This window comes from Cervus elaphus, chromosome 20 (assembly GCF_910594005.1).
Source record: "Cervus elaphus chromosome 20, mCerEla1.1, whole genome shotgun sequence".
In the NCBI taxonomy this organism is placed as follows: domain Eukaryota; kingdom Metazoa; phylum Chordata; class Mammalia; order Artiodactyla; family Cervidae; genus Cervus; species Cervus elaphus.
This window is the reverse complement of record NC_057834.1, coordinates 72,244,189-72,272,161: the sequence shown is the minus strand read 5'-3', so window position 1 is coordinate 72,272,161 and position 27,973 is coordinate 72,244,189. Positions and strand designations below refer to the sequence as shown.

Below are 27,973 nucleotides of genomic sequence, written 5' to 3'. Positions count from 1 at the left end.
CTCTCTGCAAACACACAAGGATGGCCAGCTGAGGGAAGAATGAGGAGGAAGAGAGAAAATAACAGAAAACCAAAGGGATTTCGTCAGAGAGATCATTTCCAGTTACAATTCTATGACAGGTAATGAGGATAGAGAAGGAATCTCCTAACCTGTCTTTTTCTTTTCTCCCCTGGAAGAGAAAAAAAATCATTACCTAGAAAAGAGCAGAACTAAGAATTTCTTTTAATTTGAATATTGGGTGCTGTCCACTTTTATAGATTTGTTAAAGCTTGTATTGTATTGTACTTGGATGTGTTTTTTCCTTAATCTCCTGTTTCTATAATACACTGGGGTTATTGTGCGATGTTTCTTTCTTAGAATGTAACTCACAAGAGGTCAGCTGGCCTTGCTTTGATTAATCTGTTCACGGAATACTTACTGAGAGCCTGCAAAGTGCCAGAGCCTGTTTGGCTCCAGGGATACAAGGAAGAAAGATAAAATCTCTTCCTGAAAGAAACTCCAGATCTAATGAGGGAGAGACTTGGTGTAAGCCAACAATCAGAATGCAGGTTCTGGTGAAAGCAAGCCTGGGGTAGTCAAGCAGCCTGGTGGTGAAATGAGGCTAAGTCTACCTGGAAGGGGTCCTAGAGGGCTGCCTGGAGGAACAGACTCTTGAGTAGGATGAGAATAAGCAGGAATTAGCCAAGGGAAGAAAGCAAAGGAAAGGTCAACTCAGGCATGGATTTCTGGAGACCTGCGAGAACAGAATAGAGATCCCTTTCCCTGGTGCTTTCAAACCACTATGGAGATTTTTAAAAGACAACTATACTCAAGCCCCATTCCAAACAATGAAGTCAGATTCTCAAGAGGCAGGACCAAGGCATCAGTATTTTGTCAAACATCCACACCCAGGTTGTCCTAGGGTATAGAGAAGAACGTAGGTGAGAAGAGGTGAGTGGTGAGAGGTGTGCAGTAAAAAGGCAGGTGGGAAGCAGGTCAGTTGCTCTGCTGGGTTTGCAGGGTGATTGGCCAACTGAGAGGTTTCATGGGATGCAGAGTTTTCCATGCTCAAGTCAGGAGTTTTCCTGGCAAAACCCTGAAAAGACACAAGAAACCACTGTGGGGCTCTAAGCAGAGGTATGACATAGGAGATTAGATCGTGTTTCTCAAAGTACACTGGTGGTGGGAAGGGGAAGCTAGAAGCCTAGTTAGAAGGCTGTTGATGTAACACAGGCTTGAAGGAACACATTAACTCTCCCACAGAACCTCGTGAGTGACCTGGAACCCTAGTTTTATTGAGGAGGAGACCTGACAGAGGTCACATAGCTAGACGGTGGCAGAGTCTGGATTCTCTCCCCATTTTTCAACTCTAGGTCCAGACTTCTTTCCACACCAGGAGCCATTGGTAAAGCCCAATCTACGGGCTCTCCATGTGCTACGATTGTCTCAGAAAGTAAGAGATCATGCCTGGATGGGGAGGGTTAGGAGGAGAATGTATAACATACGTATGGCTGAGTCCCTTTGCTGCTCACCTGAAGCTATCACAACATTGTTAATCATCTATGTGTGTGTTAGTTGCTCAGTCATGTCTGACTCTTTGTGACCCCATGGACTGTAGTCCACCAGACTCTTCTGTCCATGGGATTCTCCAGGTAAGAATACTGGAGTGGGTTGCCATTTCCTTCTCCAGAGGATCTTCCTGACCCAGGGATTGAACCCAGGTCTCCTGCATCACAGGCAGATTCTTTACCATCTGAGCTACAGGGATCAATCAATCAACCCAATACAAAACAAAAAGGTAAAAAAATAAAGAGAGTATAACTATTACTTATCTCTCTATTTTAAAATAATAGTATCTTTTTAAAAAAAAAAATCAGTTTGTCAAGTTTAGGACGGCACATATAGTTTTAGTATTGACAAATAGAGTGAACTTGAAATTAAACTTCCAAAATAAAAAAGAATATTATTGGGGAGATGGGAATACTTTGCAGCTTCTTGTAGCTGTGACACACACACAGAGAACAGTCTATCAATTCCCTCATAGTATCACAAGGCACTTGGACAGAGGAGTCACAGAGGTCTTATGATCTGATGTCCTTGCTTTACTGATGAGAAACTGGAATCCAATGTGCAAAGGTCCTTGTCTAAGGTCAATATGGGTCAGAGGCAGACTATGGATCCATGTCTTCAAGTGTTAAGCCTGAAAGGTGGTGCTGTTCCCTCACATTCCTCTAAGAGCAATTGCAAAGTGGGAGCAACAGAATTCCTGAACAAGATCTCTTCCTTCTGGTCAATAGACCAGCACTGTCCAGTAGAACTTTCCACAATGATGGAAATGTTCTACTTCTGCCCTATCCAACATGGTAGCCAGGAAGCACACATTGCTATTTTGCACTTGAAATGAGGCTAATGCATCTGAGGCACTGGCCTTTTCACTTTATTTAAATTTAAATAGTCACATGTGACTGCTGGTTATTGTATTGTTAGCACAGCTCTAAAGATAGTAAATTTCCGGAGGTCAGGGGCCATGTCTTGTTTGCTAAGTCTCTGTAACAGTATTTCCTCATGAAAGGGGCTTAATAAATGTATACTGAATTGAGTTAAATTTAGAAGTCCCAAATGCTGCAAGAAATACAACTTTACTACTGTGCGTTTTGAACATAATCCTATGCACCCGAAATCAGATGATAAACTAGGAGAAATTAGTGAAAGGTGAATTTTTGGTATAATGTTAACAAGAGTATAACTCTCATTAAAGCAAAAAAAAAAAAAAAACCAATAAAAACATTTTAATAATATGACTTTCTGAGCAATCTAACCCATTCTCTTTGAATTCTTCTTTCATGTCTTAAGGGAAATCTACAGTAGAGTAAGTGCTGGTTTTTCAGTGATATTGTTAAGTCCTGCAATGACCTGGGCTCCATCCTGGCTGTTTTATCAGGCAGCTGATTCACAGTCATGTTTCCTGCTGTGTCTCTCTAGGTTGGTACTCTGATACTCTCTAGAAAAACAAAACCTAAATGGTTCTCACTCATTCTTACCCTGAAACATCTGACCCATTTTCAAAGTTAAATTATCATCTCTAGAAAGACGGTACAGGGTAGTGTTTGAACGCCACCCCTACTTTGCTGTTTGCTAACCATGTGGCCTCTCTTTCTCTGTTTGCAAAATGGAGATGTGCCTACCTTATAGGTATGTTCTAAGGATCACATGAGTGTGTTTGGGAAGGGCCAACCACTGCCTTCTGGTAAGAATAAAAGTTGATGCTTAATGAAGGCTTACTATGTACCCAAAACTGGTCCACGGGCTTTGCTTGTATTAACCCCTTGAATCCTCCCAACCACTTTATGATGAGCACTCCACACTCTCTTATGAGACAAACAAGCAAACTTCCTCTGGACAGAACCTGTGTTTTAACTATGTAGGATCCTAAGAGTGAGTGAGTATTAGTTGTTCAGTCATGCCCGACTCTGTGTGACCCCATGGATGTAGCCCACTAGGCTACTCTGTCCATGGGATTCTCCAGGCAAGAATACTGGAGTTGGTTGCTATTCCCTTCTCCAGGGGATCTTTCTGACCCAGGAAGCCTGTAGGATACTAAACTATTTCACAAATAATGAGGACTTGATCAATACCATTTTAATCACTGTTGCAAAATATCTTCAAAGTTAAAAGAGTCTAGTGGCATTTAAGCCCAGCCATTTATAATAGCTATTTGTCTAGGGGAGAAGGCAGTTATATTTAAAAAAAAAAAATATTGCTGGGAACACAACCCATCCCAAACTTATCTGCAGCACCCCATCTGGTTAGAAGTATGCTATGAACAGAAGCCAAAACTTCCACCTGGGCAACAGGGGCGGCAGTGGGATGGGTCTTAAGCCACTGGTGTTCACTAGCTTGCTCATTGGCCATTAGTTGAAAGTCAGACAACTCTATCCAGAGGAAGGTCTTATGAAGCTAATCCAGAGGTCAAGGCAGAGCAGCTGTGGAAGCTGGTTTGGACATGAGTCAGAAGTCCCTAGGTCATACCCTGAGGTATGATTCATAATGTATCCTTGCATTCTCATGGGGAGGCCACCTGCCTCACAGCAAGTGACCTCATTCCCTAATGGTACTTACTCTAGGTCCCTGAAGTTAAGATCTTGGCTAATGAACATGTATACTCATGTGAGTAGGTGCATGAGTGTGTTTGGGGAGCAATGGTGAATGACTAAACCCTTAACCAAGGTCATGAATTTTGACTCATCTAGTCTGATCTGGTTGGCTTGTAAGTTAAAACATAGTAGATTCTAATGAGACTGAGGCCACAGAATCTGTTTATAAAAGCTCTTTGGTTCTAAACAGAGAGAAACAGTGTGATCATGGATTTGGGAAGAATACTGTAGGTAGATAAGAACTGGCTACTGCGAGAGGCTCAGCAGAAAGATAGCATCACGACTATAAAAAAAATTCAAAGGGCATCTTCACTGATTAAAAAGACAGTGCTTCCAGGGTCTCATGGCTATAGTCAAGACAAATTTTGCAACCAGAGTTGAGCATCTCAAAGAGAGTTGTTAGAATGCCCTGTGATAGCCAAGGGCAGTAAAGCAAGAGAAGAGGTTTCCTTGTCTTATTCAGTTTCCAACTGCTGTGGCCAAAATCTGGGTGGCAGGGTCATTGCCATCTGAAGTCTATACAAGATGGTTGTTGGTTGTTTTGCTGATTCTCAGCAGGAAGCAGAGTTCACCCTGCCGGAAGAGGTGTGGCCCTCTCCAGGGCAGACAGCTGTGCTCAGGACCTCTGGAGAATGCAGTCATTTGTTTATACAGCTAAGTCAAACACCACCTTGGGAGAAGAAGCTGCAGTAGCAGCAGGCTTACTTCTTCAACTGTGACCCCTCCAATGCTAATTCAAACACATTAAGTAATAAATAAATTAAATTATCTCTTAAGTGGAAAACTATATCCAGTAGAGGCAAAGAAAGAAAGAATCATTCTCTTAGCTTGAACTTGATAATCAAAGGGGACTGGTACTCTGTGCTGACCTTTTTTGACTAATACATTCAGGCCATGGGAGGGATAAATCTTCAGGGATAAGAAAAGCACTGCACCCTTAGAGACGTTGGCTCTACAACCTTGTCTCTTACATCTTTAACTTCCACACTCAGACTGAGAACAAAGTGGCTGATGAATGCCTCAAGTGGTCCTGCTGGTGTTAATGTAGACACCTGGGGTTCCTTTTGAAAAATGCCAATGGATGTGGGCAAACATCCCAGAATGAATTTCCTGGCAGATCTAAACCTTAACACTCAAGATTTGTTTCTCCCCACATGGAAAAAGCCACTGGATAAAATAGCTTTGGGCTGTTTGTGTTGGTTGATATGGTGGAGTACAGGCCAAAGGCACTGCAATAAATTTTATCTAACACACTGGGCACCATGAACAGACATCTGAAATGTTCAACTGTAAAAAGTGAGGAAATGCACCATGACTGGAAAACAAAGGGAGAGGAAATGCACAGTTGTTTAAAAATGTCTGTTTCTAAAATAAATACAGTAATGAAACAAATAAAAAGGTCACGTTGGAGCATGAAGACTCACACTCGGGCAAAGCCTCCAGGTGATGCTTCCTGTGTAGTTGGGTCCAGGGAAAGAGAATAGTCCGGCTGACTGCAGGGCACTTTAGCTCTCAAAGCTTTCTTGTTTAATCATTCCAACAACTTTGGGAGGGGAGTGTTATCATACTTAAAATGTTTAATAAGCAACAGAGCCGGGCACTGACTGTTGAAAGCACATTCCAATCACAAACACCCAGTCCAGCCACATTGGTAAACACTGCCGTCGCTGTAACTTCACTTATCATCCTTATTTTCAGCAGGCCGGGGAACAATATTGCCTGAAATCACCGAACCAGTAAGTGATGGCAAGATGAGTTTCAGAAAAATCTCACTGGGCAGTGTGGGAACTGAACAGAAGCAGTGAGAGACCAGAGGCCCAGAAACCAGCTAGGAGAGTTGGTACCGGTCCCTGAAAACAGAGGCTGTACATGGAGAGAGTGAGGAAAGGGGATTTCAGAGACAGTTTGGAGGATAATTGACAGTGCTTGGAGGATCTGTGACATTTTGGATTTGTGCAACTTGTTTCTCCTCCATTAGATTGAATTGTAGCAGTTCTCTGAGACACTACCACTACTGAGGCCTTGGAAGCTCAGTCGGTAAAGAGGTTCGACCCAGGTTCGACCCCTGGCAGGTGGGTTCTTTACCACTGGTGCCACCCGGGAAGCCTCTAAACCTAGCTACTTCCAAGCAGAGAAGACTGAAAAAGCATAGTATCTGCTATCCTGAACTTTACAAAATAATTACTGTCCTTATCCAATTTATTAAATGGGCTTCCCAGGTGGTGCTAGAGGTAAAGAACTAGAGTTCGATCCCTGTGTCACAAAGATCCCCTGGAGGGGGAAATGGCAACCCACTACAATATTCTTGCCTGGAGAATCCCACAGAAGAGGAGCCTGGCAGGTTATGGTCCACAGGGTTGCAAAGAGTTGGACACGACTGAAGCACACATCCAACTCATTATATAATTTATCCAAACTTATTGAGCTCCCTACTAATGTGGCCCCTATGGTAGAAGAAAAAATTTCCTCTTCACAGCCAGACAGTTGTGGGTTAGAATTCTGAAGCCATCTCTTATCTGCTGTGGTGTATTAGGCAACTAGGTTTTTAATTCTATAAAATGGTAACAATTATGCCTGCTGGGCAGGCAGGAGTGTTGCACGAGATGACGTGTAGGACTGTGACCAGTGGCTGGTCACAACAGGCTCAAGAGCACCTTTCTTCCTTCCTTCCAGCTATGACTCAAGCCTTCCCTGCCCCCGACCTGTATTCTCCTTCCTCGATCCAGTTCTATGTTTCTGAAAGACTGATGAGACATAAAATAAGATCATTGTCCATAAGCTGCTTGTGATCCAGTTCATGGCTCTTGAAATAATATGCTTTCATGGTGTAGACTTTTGTACCCTTCTGGAATAATCTGACAGTCCTGATTCTAAACCAATTCACAAGGTTAATATGAAGAGTGGCTTCACATCCCTGGTTAATGCTTACACGAAATGAGAAAAAGGGACATTCCTCACATGGCCTGTGGTTCAAGGGTAGACATCCTTGTGGTTCACAGCAAGAGCTGCCATGCTTCACATGGCTAGGTGCCCAACCCTCTCCAGTCTCATCCTCACAGCCACTTGGAAAGGAGAGCACTGTCAGCCCGACCTAAGATGTGAGGAATCAAGGGCAGAGAATTTACACACAGGCTTAACTAATTGATGGCACTGAGTGAGTGCCATCGTTCTAACTACCTTGCACACTTCACTCACTTCATCCTCAACAGCGATTCTGTGAGATCTGTTGTGTTATTACCTATATTTTACACATGACAAAATTGAGCCTTGGCAGGCAAAGTAGATTTCCCAGAGGGATACAGCTTATAAGCAAGATCCAAGGTGTTTATCCTCACTGGTGGGTGAGAAGCTTCCCCAAGCAGTGACCTAACATGGTATACAATGACCCAGCAAGGCGGCTCCAGGGGAAAGGTACGCTCTCCAGCCTACTCCATGGAACATCCAGTAACTGAGGCATTACCCGAAGCAGAGAAAAAGAAGATTTAGCCCTTCTACGAGGTGAGGAGAGAACCTACTGAATCACTCCCCTTTCCTATAATGACAAAATGTATAAAAATTTGCTCTTAGTTCTTGAAGCTGCTGTTGTTCAATATCACTTCTGAATGCCACACTGACCTGTGAAAGTCGCTCAGTCATGTCTGACTCTTTGCGACCCCATGGACTATAAGAGTCCATGGAATTCTCCAGGCCAGAATACTGAAGTGGGGAGCCTTTCCCTTCTCCAGGTGATCTTCCCAACTCAGGGATCAAACCCAGGTCTCCCTCATTGCAGGCAGATTCTTTACCAGCTGAGCTACCAGGGAAGCTGAACTGGATCAACATAATTTACGTTTTAGAGTATTTTTGCTGAATTTTCCTGAAATGATTTTTTTTCTTTTCTTTACTTTTTTGGAATAGGCAGGGAAGTAGGCTTTGAGTCTGGCCCAGAAGTTCTCAAAGCTCTTTAATGAAAGTCATATTACTGAAGAGGGGAGAGGCTCAGCCAAGCTTCAACAGCCTGTGCAGGAACACGCTTGCTGCCCTGTCCTGGAGAAGTCCTGCAGCCATTGTGAAGGGGTTTTCATGCCCTATCTGCTCCTGAGGATAAGAACTGGGGAGTTTCCAAGGCTCTGCCAGACTTCCCAATTCCAAGGCTCTTCCTGACTTCCCAAAACACAAGGACAAAAATGGAACATCCCAGGACCAGTTGCAAGGATCAGATTCTTCCTCACTACTCTTCACCCCCCTCTTCTCTTTTCAGGTCACTGGTCCTCACTTTTCCTCCCCCCACCACTCCTGAGGGCAGGGAGGTCAGAAACCTCAGCACAATTACCTGCTGGGTTTCTGCCACCATCAAAACCCCTGTTAGGAACCCCTGGGGCAGACCACTAACTGGTGGCTATCCTAGTCTTTGCTTAGGAACACTTGGCTGGGCTAATGGGATTGCAAGTCCCTGGGGACATGCTGGTGGCTGATGTTAGATGAGATTACAGTTTTGTAATCCCTGGAGGAGCAGCAGGAGGGGCTCAGTGGCTGGGCCTGATTTCACTAATTCCACTCGCCTCCTCCCAAGCAGTAGTTTCTTTACTAAAAAGTTAATATTAAGTGCTTACTAATTGCCAGGCACTGTCTTAAGTGTTTTGCAAGAATTAACCCAGTTAATTCTCATAACAAGCCTATTAGATAAGTATCAATATATCCATTTCACAGATGCAGAAACTAAGGCACAATTAGCAGGGATATGAAACCAGGTGGTCTGGTTCTAGAAACTAAATTCTTAACCATCTAATATATATTAAGTATCTATTTGGTACCTGGTACTATATTAAGCACAAGATATGTGGAAAAACTGATCTTTCAAGAAAACAAGCCCTTTCCATCACTATGCAAATATCAAGTCAAACAAAAGATAAGAGGTATTCTGATAGGACCTCACAAAAAACACTGTGAGACCCACTGAACTCCATTCAGCAAGAATAAACGAATAGAGTGCCTCTGTCCATAACCCATCCCCAAATCCTGCCTATATTATAACCACAGTGGCGGATGGGGATGGGCATGGCCAGGAATGGGGGCTTGGCTGGCAGAGGCATTGCAAGAAGACAATAGCCACTGAGTAACTGTATGAGGGGACTCCAAGGTTCCACCAATCTAATAGGTCTGTGAAAATACAGATTACTAGGCCTCTTCCCTGGTAATTCTGAGTCAATCGATCTGGGTTTGTGTCCAGAAATCAGTTTTGTAGAAAGCACCTATGGTCACTGTTGCCTTCAGACAAGTGGGAATCACTCTGAATGACCTGAACTCTGGTTGTGTTGCTGCCATGCCTGGCCCCTTCTGAAAGGCCACCGAGGAAGCCTGTGCTGACATGTGCACGGTTCTGGGGAGGAAGTGGCACACACACTGGGAGAATTCTGGTGGCTCCAAGAGCAGCAGGGAGTCTTTAAGAACGCTGTGGTGACAGATGAAGGTGGGCTTTTTTCTCACTAGTCAGTTATCCTTAGGACCACAGAGTATAGGGGAGACGGGCTTGCTCTTGGGGGCCACTGGTTTAATTTCCTCTCCTATTTCCTTGAGCATCTTCTCTGTGTTAATGTGCTATATGACAGGAGGCCCATTGGAAGGTGCAATAAGCTCCCAGACAGAGATGTTCCCTGTGAGTCTGAGGTTGAGAATTTGAACATAACTAGGATATGTTCCCTGACTCTGGTAACTCCAGTCTGCTGATCAGCCGGAGATGGACATGTTAATAGCTGACACGAATCTAACTGGAACAAGGTCTAAGAGAGATGCAGAGAGAGGGCCAGGGAAGCACAGAGGAGTGAATGACTAACCCTACGTTGCAGCAGAAGTGACATTTGAGAGCTAAGTCTCAAAAAATGAGTGAACAGTCGCTCAATCAACGGGGAAGGGAAAGCCCTTTTGGACTTCTCTGCCTTGGGGAAAGACCTTACCCCACTTTACAGTAACCCTGCTCATCAGTCCATGAGACTCAGATGAAGCTAACGCTGCCTCCCTTACCCCGTGGTGGTACACAGTCCCCTAAGGGGCTGGTGATAGGTAGAGTGGCCAGGCCAACACTGTCCAGGAGGATTATGTATGCTGTGGGAAAGCCACTCCCTCTTTCTGCAGAGATTTTGGAATAAGGATGACTGCTGAGGGCTGCAAGCAGCTGACTCACTACCCAGTGGAGAGGATCTGGCTGAGATCAGAGTTGGGCCAAGGCAAACAGCAAGGTTAAGAGGGAAGGACACAGTGTCCTAGGTCCCCTGAATTTCCAGGTTATGTCAACCAATAAATTTTCTTTATTTAGGTAAAAAACCTCCAAAAAATTGGCAGAGAAACAGCCATTTGCAAAGGATGACACCATGAGAAGCCAGGGTGCACTTCAGGGTGGTGGCAGGGCCATTGGGGCAGAACTGAGGATGTGTGAACAAGCAGAGGCTGGGAAGGCGGGCTGAGGCAGGTTTGGAAGAGACTTGTGTTCCTGGTGCGTGGGTCATTAAGACTGTAAGTGTGAGAGTGATATCAGCAGATGTGAGTTTGGAATGTAACTCTGGTGTCATCATGGAGAAGAACCTGAACCAACAGAGAATGGACCCTGGAGTCCAGGGAGGGAGGATTTAGAAAGGACTGGTAGAGAGATGAGGAGGCCTCTGGGGTTCAGAGAGCCTAGAAAGTAAGAGGATGAGCTGAGAAATACTAAGAGATGAGAAGACAAAGCTCAGTGACTGGGCATGACAGAGGCAGTGGAGGAGTCTGGACAGCAGCTCCAAATTCAGGCACACCAGATCTACCTCCTGTCTGCTCCACCTAATAGCTAATGGGGATCTTACCTAAACTCTTTAAGCCTCAGCTTTTACATCTGTAAAGTGGGAATGATGACAGCCAACACTTGATGGAGCTATCGGAGGACTGAAGGGACTAAGGTACGTAAAAGCACTTAGCACAGAGTTTGGCACAAAGTTACACAATTAATGAGGAGTGTTGTGTGGAGGGTAATTTAAGGGTGACCCTAAAACCTCTAATTTAAGAATCTGGAAAAATGCAGAGGACTTGATCAGGGTAGGAAATGCTGAAGGAGGATGCATTTTACAGGGAGGGTGAACGCAAATTTATTTTGGGACATGTTGAGTCTGATGTGCCTGTAGAACCTGGGGGTGGGAGTGTCTAACAAGCAGGGGGACCTCATAACTTGAGGTTTGGTGGACACTAGCAGTGGACAGCCACTGAGGCAATGCAGACAAGAGATGGCTAAGGACAGACATGACACCATGTGGGCTACAAGGGAGAAGGAACAGCCAAGAAGGAGTTAGGGAGCTGTTAGGAGGCAGGAGATGTGAAGAGGGAACTGTTTTAATTGTGGATAAGCTGATAGAGAACGGGATTCATCTCTGTTTGGGGACTGTGGGAACCTTTCAGTGAGGAAAATGAGATTTGAAACCCAAGACCACTTGACTTGCTAAGGAATCTCTGGCTCCATGTACAGGGCTGTCCTGAAGGGGTCCTGGGTGGCCCTCAGGTGACTTGCTACCCTTACCTCCAGATATTGATTAGCCAGGCGTAGGGCGCGATCGGTGATGTTAAATATATCCCTCCAGTTGAAGTTGTCCACATCGTCAGCCTGGCCCTCTCGAGGCCCCTTATAGAGGAAGCTCAGAACAGCTTCAGCAGTGATGCCTTCCTCACCAAGCTGCCTATTCCAAAAAGCTTTTACTGTTGGGTTCTCCAGAGTGTCCTTGGGAAGAAGCAAAACAATTACAGCATTTAGAATTCCACAGGATCTCTGGTCTTGTTTTTAGGCCATTGCCAATCTTTAACAAATAGGATAGACTCCAAGGTTCCCTAAAAATCTAGTGGGTTTTCCTCTATCATAAAGCATATCTAGCTATATCCCATTTCTCCCCAATACATAGGTCTCTATAGTAAAGGAGGGATGTGAGAATGGGGGAGAGGGGCAGGGACATGGTATATTGGAAGCTTTCTTTTTCTTAAGGATTTTCTTTGGTTTCTTTTAAATTATCTCTGCTACACAGGACTCTTATCTCCTGGTTTTGCAAAACTGAAAATGTGACCAGAGAGACACATTTGACTATCTTTGCAGTTACAGAACTGGCCCCTTGTGGAGATGCCCCTTTGAATCGGAGGCCCTCGTGTATACACATAACAGTGAAGAACCTCAGGAGGTCACCCATCTTATGATGGTTCTTGTACTTCCCCAGTTTCAGAAACCTGTGCTGTGCTTAGTCACTCAGTTGTTTCCAACTCTTTGTGACCCCATGGACTGTAGCCTGCCAGGCTCCTCTGTCCATGGGATTCTCCAGGCAAGAATACTGGAGTGGGTTGCCATGCCCTCCTCCAGGGGATCATCCCAACCTAAGGATAGAACCCAGGTCTCCTGCATTGCAGGCAGATTCTTTACCATCTGAGCCACTAGCAAAGTCCTAGGTCCCATGCAAAGTCAGTGATTCCACTTGAGGACAGCTTCAAAAACTGGTGCCTGTTATATTTTGATCTAATTCCAGGGAAAGTTATGGGAAGAGGAAACAAATGGAACTTTCCTGGCCTTTCTCCTCCCCTCCCCCTCCCGACCTCTAATGCCATCCGTACTCTGATCATGGTCATCTGTGTGCTCTTGTCAAAGAAGTACCAGATCTGGGGCCCTACTTCTTCCCAGACTTTGACCAACTTCTGGACACGCTCCAGCTCTTCAAACGTCGAATTAGCCTAAAATCAGACAGAGACAGCAAAAGAATGGAGAGAGAAAAAGTAAGAGAGAATCTTTGGTTGTACCTTTCCTGTCACTAATCTTCAATGTTTAGGAAAGGGTTTTCAAGGAAGTGTCTTTATTTTCTCAGTCAACTGATACTTCCCAGAACAATCGGCTATTTCCCAGCCTCCAGGATTGACAGAATCTCATTTCTCAGTGTCTCAGAGGTATTCCTTAATATTGATGATGTTATTGGCTCAGACTCTCATTAAAGCTAGACTTGGACTCCCGGTGAGCAAATGCTCTCCCTCCCTTTCCTGCCTATCTTTGTCTATTCCCGGTAGCAGGCTTCAGAGCACTGTGAACCTCTCTCTGAGGGATAGAATTTAGGCAATGAGGAAGAAAATGTCATTGCAGGCTCCATAGAGAAGGGAGGGTCCAGGCAGGGGCACCGGTGCAAAGCCTTCCAACGGGAGGAACCAAGTGTCCACAGAGCATAAAACACAAGGCTCACCCCCAGGAGGGCACAGTAAAACACACACACTCATTCACACACACACACGCGCATGCACATACACTCTCATTCTACTGGACAGCCAGGGGCAGAAGGCAGAAGGGACAAGGCCAGCTGGGACCTTACATTCTTCAGTATCCTGCGTGTTGCAGGGGAATCTGGAGTGAAGAGGATTTTCCCCATCAGCAAAGGCTTTGCTGCCCTCCAGGCTATTTTGGTGAGAGGGTTTGACTCCAGGCTCTGGATCAATGCGTTACAAAAGGTCGCTGTCAGGAGAGAAGGGACGGATTTTATAGAAACTCCCTGTTGCTCAGCTAAACATAGTCATTAGTGTGTTCAAATCACATGTTTCATTCAACTATATGCTGGAGGATTTGACAAATAACCTAAATTAATAGGCTGCACTCCACCAATAACAAGCTCATCATTAGTAAGTAACAAAATGCCACAGTGCATCTCAATAAAGGCCTCATCAGAGAAACAAAGGATGGGGCTTGCCCTGGGTTTCGTTTTTTTTTTTTTTTTCCTGCTTTAGAAGAAGGTTGAGAAGCCTGCTTGCGATTATTAAAAGGAACAGAGGACATTCTCAGATGAAAGGGACCGAGAGGCCAAACGAGGCCTTCACTTGAAATCTCAGCTTTAGTTTCAATAATTTCCCTTCAATTAGCCGCTTAACTTCTTTGTTATGTGTGGCTATCTTGGGGCCCAAGTGCTTTGGGTGCGTGCCTCACTGCCTCTTCAATTTTTAACTAGTGGGTTACTAGGTTGCATTTCGTCCATACCCCACCCTCCTTTACCCCACAGGAGCCAAAAAAAATAGTGAAAGGTGGGAAAGATAACTTGCAAGCAACTTGCCATTTGGAACACAATTCAATACTATTCACACAGATTTTCACTGCATTGTGTTTGTAAAAACATCCCACAGCCATGTTTATTTGCCAGAGCCCTTCTGACCCCAGCTCTGCTTGCAACTCTGGGTTGCCTCCTCATTTATCTTTCTCTTCCTCTAGAACTTAACCCTAGTTCAATCAGATCAGTAGGAAATGTCCCCTCTGTTCCCTTTCCAAGCGGGTCTCAGTTCTTTCCTTGACTCACTTCCAGATTTCCTTCTGAGCACTGCCCCTCTTCCTCTGTGAGGAAATGGACTCTGCGCAAGGAGAAGCCTCTTTGCCCAAAGCTGATCAACAAGACCCACGGTAAGTCAACACCAGGATTAATTTCACCTGCAAGTGTTACCCTATCGGCTTAACCCAACATTAGAAGCCAATTTATATGCAGGGCTTGGAAAACTTACTTGTTCTTTCGTCATAAGAATAGATAGGATCTTTCCTTGTGGAGTCGATCCCCAGAAAGGCCTTATAGTTATTGTCTTCGTACCAGTTGAAGGAGAACACCCGAGATCCTCCTCCCTCTGGGTAGCCACACAAGAGGTCAGACAGGATGCCCATCAGCTGCGTGAAGGTCTCTGGGCCTCCAGTCTGCACGAGTGGCCTGGTCACCCATAGCAAGTCTTGAACACTTGGCCGGTGGATGAACTGTGGCAAGGCAAAGGCTTCAGGTTATTCTAAGGCAGTCAGAGTCACAACCCACTGTGAAGCCAAAGCTCCAAAGTTTAGGGAGATCTCACCATATGTGTTTGAGTTCCACATTTAAAAGAAAACAAATATTCTTGGTGATCTTTAATCCAGGTGTGAAATAAAAGCTACTGCCATCCACTCAGGCCCTAGGAGGAAACTAGGATGAGCCTTAAAGAAAATAAAAGAGTTAACTTCCAAAAGCATTTTAATATTACTTCTCTTTTCCAGTCTGTTTAGTGTGAATTCCCTGGGAATGTATCCTTAGCAAAATGTAGAGAATATTTCTTTGTAAGTCAGTTCTTTGGTTCTGTTATTCTCACCAAGATGGAGCTACTGGAAAAAATTGGGAAATGAAATGGAGGACGAGGAGTAGTCTCAGAGAGGCAAAGTCAGGGCAAATTTGGTCTTTGGCCAAATAGTTTAGAAATTAGTTTCTTGTATTTGGAAAGTTATCTTCTTATTAGCTTAGCTTTACCAAATGTGGACTGTTCCATTTCCCTGAAATGTGTGGCTTGTGGTTTCTTTCAGTCTGTGTGTGTGTGTGTGTGTGTGTGTGTGTATTTTAAGATCTAAGCAAATATAGAACAAATGAACTCTCCACTCCTGGAAAAACTCTTTACATTCTGCACCAAACTAAGAAGAGGCTGGTGGTCCTCTCTCCATATGGGTACTGGTGGCACTCACTGGCCTCATTTTTTGAAGGTGAATCTATAATGCTGAGAACTAAGTTAAGGGCTGCCAGAGTTGCTAAGATATCAGTTTCCATACTACCATTTGACTTTAAAGGAAAATACAAAATAAAAACCATGCTGCTTTTATTCCCCAAACACACTTGGTTACCTGTTTTCAAAGGCATATGGAGATCTTAAAAAACCACTCAATCAGGTGAGACTGAAAAGCGTTCTCCTACTGCAATAAGTGATGTTTACCTGTCATCTCCTCTCTGTCCACATGCCAACACTTGCCCTCTGAAACTGTTGAGGACCGTGGAGAATCCACATAGTGAGTCATGCCTATAGTCACAGTCTCGGCTTCAATAATAAAAATGGAACCGCAAATTGCTTTAACAGCAGTAAGCCTTATGACAGTCTTGTAAGAGGTTATTACCATTATTATGTTGCTCATTTAATCAAAGCGCTCAGAGATGAAGAGGCTGTTCCAGGGTCAAATGGTCTAGTATCAGTTAATATAAACAGGGCCATCTGCTTCAGTGCAGTTCACGAATGCTAGACTTGTTATCTAGTCAGGCAAGAAACTTTCTGGAACTCCCACATGGAATTAAGAGTGTTGAATTGCTTTGGAGATTTAAAAAAATATTCTCTATCAACTGCAACCCTATTATACTGATATACATTTTTAAAATGCTTATGAGGAGAAGAATGTTAAATAGAGACTCCCACCCCAGCAGGTGGCCATCAGTACAATGGAGCCTTTTCTAACTTGCCCTGCACAGCACTCTGCCCAGGCGAGCTTAGTTTTATGAGGACAGATTCTAACCATGCAATTTTCAAGGTTGGCAAAGCCCAAGTCAGCTGAGAATACTGGAGGGAAAAAAAGTTTGGGGAAAAATATGTTTCCCCTTTGCTTCTCTTTCATAATATTCACTACACTTGAAGCTAATTGTTTATTTCACAGCTCTCCTCCCTGTTGGACTATACATTTCACAAGGCAGTGACCATATATCTGTCTCTTCATCATTGTGACCCCAGCACCTCTCATCTGTTGAGTGGAAAATCACTTATATATGGGCAAAGGCTTGTATATTTGGTTAAAATGTGCACATCTTTTATAAAACAACACCAAAAAGTCACTCTCTTTGTGATGAAATGAGTAAAGTAAAAAGACACTTAGATTCTGAAAGTATATGATATTACTATTAATGGTATAGATTTATGTGGATTTTAAGGGCATAAGGGAATATTGGATCATGTCAGAAAGAGTGAAAAGACTTGAATTCAGTTGTCAGTCCCCTGATAATCCATTACACCAGACAAACTGTTGTTTCCTTCTGGGTGTGAAATTAGACAAATGGTTCCTTTCTGTCTGCCCCCAACTCAGGAGCATGGGTAATTAAGGATATGAACAGGTGTTTCGAAATTGCTAGATGGAAAAATCAAATGTATTTCTCCTTGAACGGGTCTGAGGTACAATTATTTGATATATTAAGTGTGATAAAACAGTGGAAAGATATAATGGAATTATATTACTATCATCAAGTCACTTACTTCTTGAATTCTTGGTGACATATCAGATAATATTCTTCCCCAGGATCTCAGATTGATACCTTGAGAACTGCTGTCTAGGAGTCTGGGAAACTGTAATTGATAGGAAAAAATATTTTAAAAACATATATATGTGTAGTTCTACATATGCACATTGGTGCTATCTGATCTCTGGTATGCTGGAAAAACATTTCCTACCTTCTTTCTGATCACAGGACCTCTTCTGCAAGATTGTTTTCAAAAACAAGTTTTTGTCTAATTGAGAAAATCAAAGGTTCTTATTCTCAACCCTGCTGAACTAGTCAATCACAAATAGTTTCATGGTGACATTAAATGCACCAAAGTGATTCTGATTGCTGGTTTAGTGACACCAAACAAGACTCCTGGAGGAAGGAAAACAGCACAGCTGCTGGGGTGGAAAGGAAGGCCGCGTGCGGAGGGTGCCCATCTGTTCACCTCGGGCTTTGTGGACTCTCGCAGGCTTCCTTGTCATTGTTGTCCCTTTATGTCCTTTCCAGACAGGTTGTGTTTCTTCCTCTGTTCAGCACCAACCTCTTATGGACGAGTTGGCCAACTCCAGCACCTTTCTTTTCAAAGCAGCTGCTTGCAGCCATGAATAGAGACAGGAGTTCCCTCTCAGAGTCTCTGTCTGATGCTAGCGTTCTGGTGATCCCAGGCCTGTGCAGCAACACAGAGCTGTTTGCGTGTTTTCCACCGCGGTGGGGAATGTGGAAGTTGATGAGTTTTCTGGCTCTGAGTCCCAGAGCCTGATGTGAACACCTTGTTTCCCAGAAATCGAGTTCAAGTCCTGAATGAATGACTTCATTCTTCATAGTTTCAAAATGACTGAATCACCAGTTCTCTATTTTTTAGGACTGAATTCTAACTTTTGAGATGGTGATTCAGACTCAAGTGTGCCCCTTGAGTAGGCCTGGAGGGGATCTGCATTTTAACAAGCTCAACATGTAATTCTCATTCATATATTTGTGGACCACAAGCCACAAGCCTTGCCTTCTCATTTGTCAGTACCGCTCTCCTAAATGCTGGGGGTACTGATCCAGCTGCAGCAAAGCAGAGAAGCAGGTGGAGTTAGGCTTTGAGCAGCCTGGGCTATTTCTAGCTGTGGTCCTGCTCCCCCTCTGTAGGTCCTCCTCCTCCTGGCTGTAGGTCCAGGAGTCCTCATATTTCTAACTCTGAACTGAAGAATAAGTGTATGTACACTTATGGAGCATTAGCATTTCATGCTTACTTTATAACTGCAGTATGAAAGACCTTCTTATGCATGAGAGCTACAAAGCAGCAGGAGGAGAATTTTCTAGACTAAGGAGCAGTAAAGCCACCATTGAAACTATAACCTTGAGAAAAGTCTCTTCTCCTTAACCTTAACACTGATCCCAGACTTTGGTCTTGCCATAACTACTTTGCAAACTCCTTGAAAATAGCTTCAGTGTTGGGCAAAGTACTTTAATTCCTGTTTTCCCATAAGAGGGTGGGGCTGAGAAGAGTAGGTAGGAAGGGAGGAAGCCAGCAGGTAAAAACGTATGCCAATGGTAAGATGTCACTCAGTCCTGCTGACTCGCCTTCCAAACTACCTCCAATAAGAACTATTACAGATGAAAGGGGATATTAGACATAACCAATTACAATGCTATTGTGAATCTTATTTTGATTTTGATCTGAACAAAGCACCTGTAACAAGCAAAGGGAAAGTTAACATAATAGGGTATTAGGTATTATTGAGGAATTAATTTTGTTGGGAGTGATCATAGAACTGTGGTTTTGTTAAAACAACTAAGTTTTTATGTTAGAGATACATAGGGAAATATGTAAGGGTGAAATGTTGTGTGTGATTTGCTTTAAAAGACTTCAGGGAAAAAAGGAACAGATAAAACAAGAGCAGCCAAATGTTGATAATAGTTGAAGCTGGGTGACAGGCACATGGGAGTTTATGATATCATTTTCTCTTTTATAGTTATTTTTATAATAAAATTCTAAAAATAAAAAGGTTTTGTGTGCATAAATCAATGAGCATTGCATCAATACTCTCCTCTCTTTGTTCTTTCCTCACTAAGCTGTTTTGCTCAAGTTCTCCTTGCTTCTTTCTCAGAACACCTTATCAGAACAACCTTCTTGCTGGCCTCTTGACCCTAATCTCCTTCCTTCAAATGCACCCGCCACACTATAGCCTGAGTTACCTAACATGCCAATACAATCATGTTACTTCTTCCGCACAAAGATCCTCGTGGGTCCATACTGTCTCCAGGAGAGGTCAGTACCCATGCTGGACACACATGACTTCTCGTGAGCTGGTGCGTGGCTCCCTCTCAAGCCTTCTTTCTTACTTTTCCTTCAGTGTCCAGACTTCATTCTACAGTCCCTGAGGTGCTGGTCCCTTTCTCATGCTTCCTGGCTTGTGCACATTGTCCACCTCCTTTCTCTGCTTGGTAAAGTTTTCCTCATTCTTCAAGTCTGATTCCTAAGACCACTATCTATATGAAAGACAGTGTTCTCATGGTAGATTTAGATGATGCTTCTTTTTATATGCTTCTTCACTCACCCTTGCTCTGTTACGTTCTTTTAAGGTGCCCCGTTTATTTCCTTCCTTGCACTCTTCTTCACAGGTAATCATTCTACTGATCACATGTTATCTCTCTTATTATACTCTAAGCTCCATGTAGACAGGAAGTATGTCTGTGTGTTGGCCACACAGTAGACATTCAGGCACATATCAAATATGATGAATGAATGCTCATAGCAACAAGCAGGTGGCTGTTTCTATGCCTGATACTTCATGAAATGGTACGCTCACTAGGGGCAGTGCATAGGTAGATAGGAAGATAGATGGATAGATAGGAAGAGATTTACTATAAGGAATTGGCTCATGAAATTATGGAGGCTGGCCAATCACAAAATCTTCAGCATGAGTTGGTAGGCTAAGTGTGTATTAGTCGCTCAGTCACATCCAACTCTTTGCCACCCCATGGATTGTAGCTTGTTAGACTCCTCTGTCCATGGAATTCTCTAGGCAAGACTACTGGAGTGGTTAGCCATTCCCTTCTCCAGGGGATCTTCCAAACACAGGGACTGAACCTGGGTCTTCTCCACTGCAGGTAGATTCTTTACCATCTGAGCCACCAGGGAAGCCCAAGCAGGCCGGAGACCCACAAAGAGTTGATGTTTCAGTTCGAGTTCAAAGGCAGAAAAAGCATCAGTGTCCCATTTCAAAGCCAGTAAGGCAGGAAGAATTCTCTCTTACTTGGGGGAAGGTCTTCCCTGCTCCACCCTTTATTCCCACATTTCTTAGAAGAACAATTCACATTCAGTGATTCATTCCCTCACCAGCACTTCCCAGTCTCCTACCTTCATCATCCTACCAAGATGCTTTCACTAGAATCCCCAGTTTTAGAGTCTAAGGGATGCTTTCAGTTCTGGTCTTTTCAGTCCTCTCTGCTCTTGACAATTTGGTCATGTTCTTTTCCTCCACGACACTCATCTTGCCTGGTTTCCTCTGTTCCCTCTCTGCCTGTCCCACAAGCTCTTCTGCTTCCACCTTCTGCATATGTGCTGAGGTTCCTGAGGACCTCCACACCCTCGCTCTTCTTACTCCACACACTCTCTCTGGGTTTTTTCATTCCCTTTATCATTTAATCTGCTACATTTTTGTTGATGACTTCTAAATCTGCATCTCCAACTTTCAACTGTTTGTTGGATATTTGCTCAAATCCAATTTGTCCTAAACTGATCTCATTATCTTCTCCCAAACCAGCTTCTGTTCTGGGATGCCCTTCCTCAGTTGGTGGCACTGCCTCCCACCCATCACCAGAGCTGGAAGCCTGGGAGTCATGGGTGATTGTTCCCCATTCCATTCTCAAAATCCCAGCCTGAAGATCTAAAGCTGGTGCTGGGTCTGAGTGTGGGCCAGGATGAGCCATCAAAATGCAGAGACGGGAGCAAAGAGAAATAGGGAAGACAGCCTTAGAAAGAGGCTGGAATCAAGGGATGGAGACTAAAGAAGCTGTGCAGAGGAAAACAAGCAGGGTGCTAGATGATGGGAGGCACCTAAGAGAGACAAGAAGCCCAGAGGCACAGAGGATAAGCAACTGTCACATTCATGCATCCAGAGAGACCAGACAGCAGTCAGTCAGTCACAGCTCCTATCACTTTTAAGTACTCTCTCTTCTCTGTGAGTTTGCTGTGTGTTTCCCTCACTTAACTGTGGACTAGATACTATCTATGCCTGTGCTTCGCCTCAGTGGACCGCTTCTTTCCATCCTCTCTCCTTCATCTCCACAGGCTCTAGGCACACTCTGATCTTAAAACTCGATCCTGCCTCAAATTCACATATTTAAAGCATCTGTGTCTCTGCTATAGCTATATTGATACAGACAGATACACATTTTTTAAGGCTCTTAATCTTACTTTTGAAATTTGACCTTGACTAACTCATTTAATGAATGATCTGGTACAATGTCTAAGCAATCATTGCAAATACTCACTAATCTTTGTAAAGGGGAAGACTCTGAACTATAAACCAGTTTTTTAAATTTAGAATTTCATGAATATTAAACTTAACCATAAGGTTGAATATTACCTTTCTTAAGGATTCAATTTAATGTTTATTAACTTTAATTCTAAAGCTTTTTCTTTGTATTTTGAAGCCATAATTTTCATTTTTAGTAAAAGGTGAAAGATTTATGTGATCTGAAGAGAAACCAGAGTATGATTAATTTTTTACTTTTAGATCTCAAACGTTTTTGTAGGCCTCTGCAAACCCTGTTGCCCTTAGTTGCTAGGTTATCATTTTAGGGCCTAATAAAACAACCTACCCACTCCATCTCACCCCATCCTCACCCTACTGGCCAGAGTCAGCACATGTAAAACCACCTCGCCTTCTCCAGAAAGCTTTCTTCCCCTCCACCATCATGCTCTTCTTGCCCTCCTTCCCCATGAGTTAATGTGTCCCCTCTAGTTGCTCCTAAATCCTCTGTCCATTTATCACTTTTACACTGGTTCACTATTTTTTTTTTTTAAGTCATCTCTCTTTCTGTTGTTGGTTTAGTTGCTAAGTCGTGTCTGACTCTCTTGTGACCCTGTGGACTGTAGCCCATCAGGCTCCTCTGTCCATGGGATTTCTCAAGCAAGAATACTGGAGCGGGTTGGAGATCCAGAGGATCTTCCTGACCCAGAGATTGAACCTGTGTCTCCTACATTGGCAGGTGGATTCTTTATCGCTGAGCCACCTGGGAAGCCCCTCTGTCTTTCTACTATACTGTAAATTCATTAAGCATAGGAATACACTTTATTTTTTTTTTAATATCTTCAGAGTATGGTACATAGTAAATGTGCAGTAAATGTGTACTGTATTACTTAATGAGAAAATAAACACAATCTAGTGGATAAGAGACAGAATCCATTGTGATTTTAGCTTCCATGAGAGATGTTTTTACAAGATACAATGGTGACTTACAGAAAAGGTGTGGTTGGCTCTGCCTAGGGATGGGGGGAGGTAGCACTTGGTTACTCTTTGAAAGAAGACAAGGTGATGATCATGAGAATGAGGGCAGTGTTTACGGACAGAACAGGAGGGCCAAGAATTCCAGGTGGAGGAGGAATGTAAGGAGAGGTGGCAAGAGAGACTCGAGGGCCAGCCAGTAAGAATAAGACCAGAAATTTGGGGAAGGGGGACAGGAGGAACAACTGCTGGAGGAACATTTTTGTGTTTGGTTAACATTTTCCTTTTCAGTCTTGTCTGTTATATAGAGTGAAATAAATCAGAAAGAGAAAAACAAATATTTTATATTAGTGCATATATATGTGGAATCTAAGAAAATGGTACACTATTTTCTGGGCAGGAATAGAGATACAGATGTATAGAATAGATGTATGGACATGGTGGGGTGGTGTGGTGTGGATGAACTGAGAGATTGGGACTGACATGTATACACGGCCATGTGTAAAATAGATAGCTAGTGGGAACCTGCCATATAGCACAGGGAATTCAGCTCGCTGCTCTGTGATGACCTACATGGGTATAGGGTGGGAGGGAGGCTCAGGAGAGAGGGGATATATGTGTGAATATAGCTGATTCATGTTGTTGCACAGCAGAAACTAACAATATTATAAAGCAGCTACATCCCATTAAAAATAATTTAATAATATTCACTATGCCAATATAAATATTTACTGAGTTCCAGTTGTGTCCCTGGTACCACAGCTGCAATGCCTTTCCTAGCTCTTTCCAGTGGAGATAGTAAATAATGAGGATCTTGTACTTGAACCTCCGTTTTACATCCCACCTACATCTCAGTGCTCCCCCATCCCGTCTCCCCAGGGAACACTTCATATGTGTCTGGTCACCAATTGTCTGATTGATGTTGCCATGAATTATAAAATAACTTTCCCAGGCTCCCTTCCCCAGTATCTATTCAAATTTGCATGGATTGTTCCTGCCAAAAGAACCGGAAGGGACTGTAAATTTATTTGAATGGAAATGTGAAAACATTTCTGGAAAAAAAGGTCACAAACCAAAATGGCAAGTATCATCATCTCTCTCTCTCTCACACACACATACACACGCACACCACTGTTTCCTATGCCAAATAAGTTATCTTAATTTCCCAAACAAGTAACCCTTCTATGTCATGACTGTTCTCAGCACTCAAGTTGAATTCAACCCAAGTTCAAGACCTGATTAGATCTCATAAGGAAGATTGGATATACAAATAGGGCTATAGAAAAGTACATCTCTATCATCTTCCCTCAGCTATGGGAGGTCTGAGGGGTTCCTGGGCCTTGGTCCAGAACTTGAAAAATGGATACAAGGTCCTACCCAGTAGCCAAGAAAATTCTGGTTACATGAGGTCTCTGGGTTCTCAAGGAACGAGGTACATGCCTGTCCTTTGGGACTGTGTAATATTTTTTCTTGAGGCAGAATAAAGCATATTCCCTACTAAAAAAGTCTCATTTGAGCGATTCTTGCTGACACTTTGGATCCAATGGGTTAATCAAACAGATGCCACGCTGTCAGCACAAAAAATGCATGTTTTATGAGTTGAAATTTTTGTTTTACCTTCTCTGATTCAAAGAAGGGCATCTGGAAAACAGTATTGATTTCTAAGTTGAGGATCTAACACAGGGGTGAAGAGGTAGCCTTGGATTAAAAGTGTCCTTACAAGGATAACGCGGCCTCTGGGAACTGGTGGAGGGCTCTGGAGTAAGGGATAAGCTGCTGTCTTTAAAGCACCCAGACAGAGGTGAAAAGCAGACGAAACGGTAGACAGACAGTGAGGGGCCCACTGTGTTTAATTGTGGGCCGCTACAGGAAATCCAGATTTATCCGGGAGGGAAGTTGTTGCTAGGCAACTGGAGGAATGTAGATTTGAAGCATGTTTGTTGCAACCTGACAGTTGTGAAGCATCAGATGAAAAGAGAGGAAACCAGCTTAAGTGGTGAGGGGGCAACCAGGAGGGGACACCCTGAGTACCAGGAAATGCGTCATGAGTAGAGAATTCAGACTAAATCACTCAGAGCAGTGGGGAAATGCCAAACCGTCTCTACCGGGAGAGGTCACAGAGACAAGCTGTCTCCCAGAACTAGGGAGGGGGCGGGCAGAGGGTCTGAATGAGAGGGTGGGCTCTTGAACAGACAAGTAATGGGACTCTGGCTCGACAGAAACTGGGCCTTTTTCTTTCCGCGGTGACTTCAGTTTTGTTTTCAGTATTTGTGGCTGATGAAAGCAAAACTGAGTTTGGAATCTAGGGGCAGCCAAAAGACCACCCCTTGAAATAGTCCTCTTCCTAGTCTGAGGGTCTGGGGGTCTGGGGAGGAAGAATGTCCCCCCTAAGTGTTTGAGGAGGACACTTCTGGGAGTGGAGCAATGAGGCAGGCCCCCACAAAGCAGCTACATTCTTATTTTTGTAAGAGCAAAAATGCTTTTTGTTTCAAAGTGCTTTTCTACCTCTAGTGTAAATTTCACCACTGAATCCTATGAGATCCATGGAATAGGTTTTGCTGTCTCAATTTGACACACGGGGAGGCTGAGTTCCTTTCAAATGACAGCAGGGAAGAGGCCAGGGCAGAGCCAGGACCAGGCAGTGGGCTGCCGGCCTTCTGGACCTCTCTCTCTCTCTCAGATCCTGTGCTCAGGGGAGAAGCTGATTACTTCATACAGAGAATTAAGGAAGAATTTGTGGCTGTATTTCAAATCTTTTGGAAAGGATATACATTAATGGTAAGTAGGAAAGAAATTTTAATGCAAAAGCTGTTAACTTGGGGGTCTGACTTCAGAGGCTTCAAGCGCCCCCACCTGCTGTGTCTGTGTGAACTTACATTTCTGTAGGAAAAAGACTTAGAGCTGTTGTCACGTTCTCAAAGGCAGTCCTAATCTATAAAAAGATTAAGAACTACTGTTCTGGAGAGATAAGAAAACTCAGAGGCCGAACTCCTTCTTTAAACCAGTTTACCTTGGAGAAAACCGGATGCCTAACACGTTGGTGCTCTATCTACAGCTACTGAATAAAGGCCAGAACCCCAGGACGCTTTATCCTAAGAGCAGTCTTTGCAGGGGACTGTTTGTGTCCTAAGTGACTTTAGTTTTGACCTCTCAGTCTTTTTTTTCCTTTTTAAATTCATAAAACTACAACTCATCCAGTAAGAAAATAAGCCCTGGCCTACTGGTGCCTGGAGCCTAAAAGAAACCATTGCAGGCCAATGCCAATCAAGCCCATAAGCCTAATATACATTTAACATACATTAATGTCCCTCTCTCTTCCATTTCATTTCTTTTTTATTAAAATCAGTTTGCCAAAATTTTGAATTATAATAGACACATAGTTTTGTAGCTGTAGAAAGAATACTAATGCTGTAAATCAGCTGTATTTGCTGTGGTTAACTAATTTTCAAAAAACTAAAAAGTCTATTTTCTAACGTGGTTTTCTTTTCGCTCAGCCTGCTGCACTTCCCTCCACATTGCTAACACCGAGCACCACTCCTTTCTCCTCCTTCTCCCCAAACACCCCGCAAAAATGGGAGAATGTTGACAGCCCAAAGATTCAAAGATGGGAGGAGAGAGATCATGAAGTAAAGTCACTAATGGGAGAAACCATCGCAAAATCCTGGAGACATGGGGCTTTTCCAGAGAATTTTGAGGCGGCAACGTCACCTGAAAACTGAAACGCATAGTTGAAATTTAACAAACTGCAACGAATGATCCAAGAGAGCAGAAACCATGGCCAGCTCACACTGAGCAGGGGCAGTCCACCCACACTTATTCCCAGTGATTCAGGAATTTAGGGAGCAGAGCCAAGAACAAAGCAGGACATTGAAAAGAGCATGTAGCAAGCATCCCCAAGATTGGCCTTTCTCCTGTGGAACTCAGCGTTCAGCCACCCCATAGTCACAAAGACACAGGGAAAATGAAGTCAGAAAAGTAAAAATGTGACAGAGTAGTAGTTGAGAGAAAGGAAAGAAAGCTGAATCATGTCACACTGGAAGCGACTGCAAAGGGGAAAACCGCGGGCCAAAATGCCGGGGAGGCCAATTTCCTCTGTCAATGTCCATCGACAAGGGGGAAGGGAGGGAAACGCAGATTTCCCAGCAGCGTGGCAGGTCTTGGCACCCGCCTCGGTTCCCCTGCCGAACTTCCACAAATAAACATGCGGAGCCGGAGCCGAGGGGACAGATTTGCTTCTCAGCAAGATTTCAAAGCTGTGCACCAGGAGTCAGGGAGAAAACAGGAAGGATCGAAGAGGAAGGAGGAGGAGGGGGAGGGACACACACGCCTTGGGCCAGATCAGATGGGAAACGGCCCAACCCCTCACCCGAAACTGACACACCGTTTTTTATGAGGTGCAAGACGTTTCAGGTAGTGTTGGCAGGCTCAGTACCTCGGCCCAGGTCTGAGCTGCTGGGTTTCAATCTGGGGGCGTTAGGTCTGAAAAGGCCACAGGTGAAGGCAAGCTCTTTCAAACCATCTCAACCCAGGTGAAAGCAAGAAGGGCTAATTCTTCTTGGAGTAAATCCAGCAAGCTGGCTGCTGTTTTTTCCCCAGTCTGCCTAGGTTACTGGGCATTGAGAGAGAGAGAGAGACAGAGAGAGAGAAGAGTGTGTGTTTGTGTGTGTGTGTGTGTGTGTACACGAGCATACATCTGGGGATGGGTGGGGTGGAGGAAGGCGTGGGTACTGCACTTGGATTATTTGAGGATGACAACACTCACTTCTGATCTCCAAGGGGCTGAGGAAAAACACAGCTGGCCCCAGTTGGTGCCGAGTCCCCAGCCCCCCACTCCTAGTTCTCTTGGCTCTACGGCTAGTTTGGAGGTTAAACTTCCACCCACACGCCCAGGTCCTGACACAACAGGGGTAGGTGTCATGCAGTGGTTTAGTGAGTTGGCCCCTCTCTGTTAGTGAGCACCAATTTGGCACTTACTGAAAGCTTATTTATACACTGACACACATGCGTGTGAAAAACAGCCCAGGAGAACGGAAGACACAGCATTCCCCACACAGGACCTAAGCCTGGCTGCTTGCCAACCAGCTGCAGCAACAGCCTTGTCCCAGGGAGGCCTCTGCCCCTGCCTCAGAGCAGCCGTGCCTGGCCCGTGCCCCTCTGAGAAGGTTGGAGGGTCTGCCCTGAGCTTTTCTGTGCCTGTCTCATCACTGTTTTTCTAAAAACCTTGATAGGGTGGGTACAGGAGCAAAAGTCCCATTTTACTGCAAATAATTCCTTGTAGGTTTCCTTCTTCATGTTCATGTTAATCGCTCAGTCATGTCTAACTCTGCAACCCTATGGACTGTAGCCTGTCAGGCTCCTCTGTCCATGGGATTCTCCAGGCAAGCAT

General features: G+C 44.1%; 1 protein-coding gene and 1 long non-coding RNA gene across 2 annotated transcripts in view; one reads left to right on the top strand and one right to left on the bottom strand.

Annotated features, from left to right (window-relative positions):
* Window positions 1-27,973, bottom strand: part of ABCA4 (ATP binding cassette subfamily A member 4) — a 150,722-nt gene that overhangs the window by 81,768 nt on the left and 40,981 nt on the right. Inside the window, exons 7-11 of the mRNA XM_043878203.1 lie at window positions 17,139-17,228; window positions 14,631-14,871; window positions 13,463-13,602; window positions 12,723-12,839; window positions 11,653-11,850 (exon numbers count right to left, since the gene is read on the bottom strand). Of these exons, the coding sequence (XP_043734138.1) occupies window positions 11,653-11,850; window positions 12,723-12,839; window positions 13,463-13,602; window positions 14,631-14,871; window positions 17,139-17,228 (786 nt within the window). The remainder of the gene's footprint in view (window positions 1-11,652; window positions 11,851-12,722; window positions 12,840-13,462; window positions 13,603-14,630; window positions 14,872-17,138; window positions 17,229-27,973) is intronic.
* LOC122677893 lies at window positions 6-27,973 on the top strand. Its single transcript, XR_006335948.1, has 4 exons — window positions 6-119; window positions 14,438-14,532; window positions 25,268-25,365; window positions 26,082-27,973. It is a non-coding gene; the product is annotated as an uncharacterized LOC122677893 (long non-coding RNA).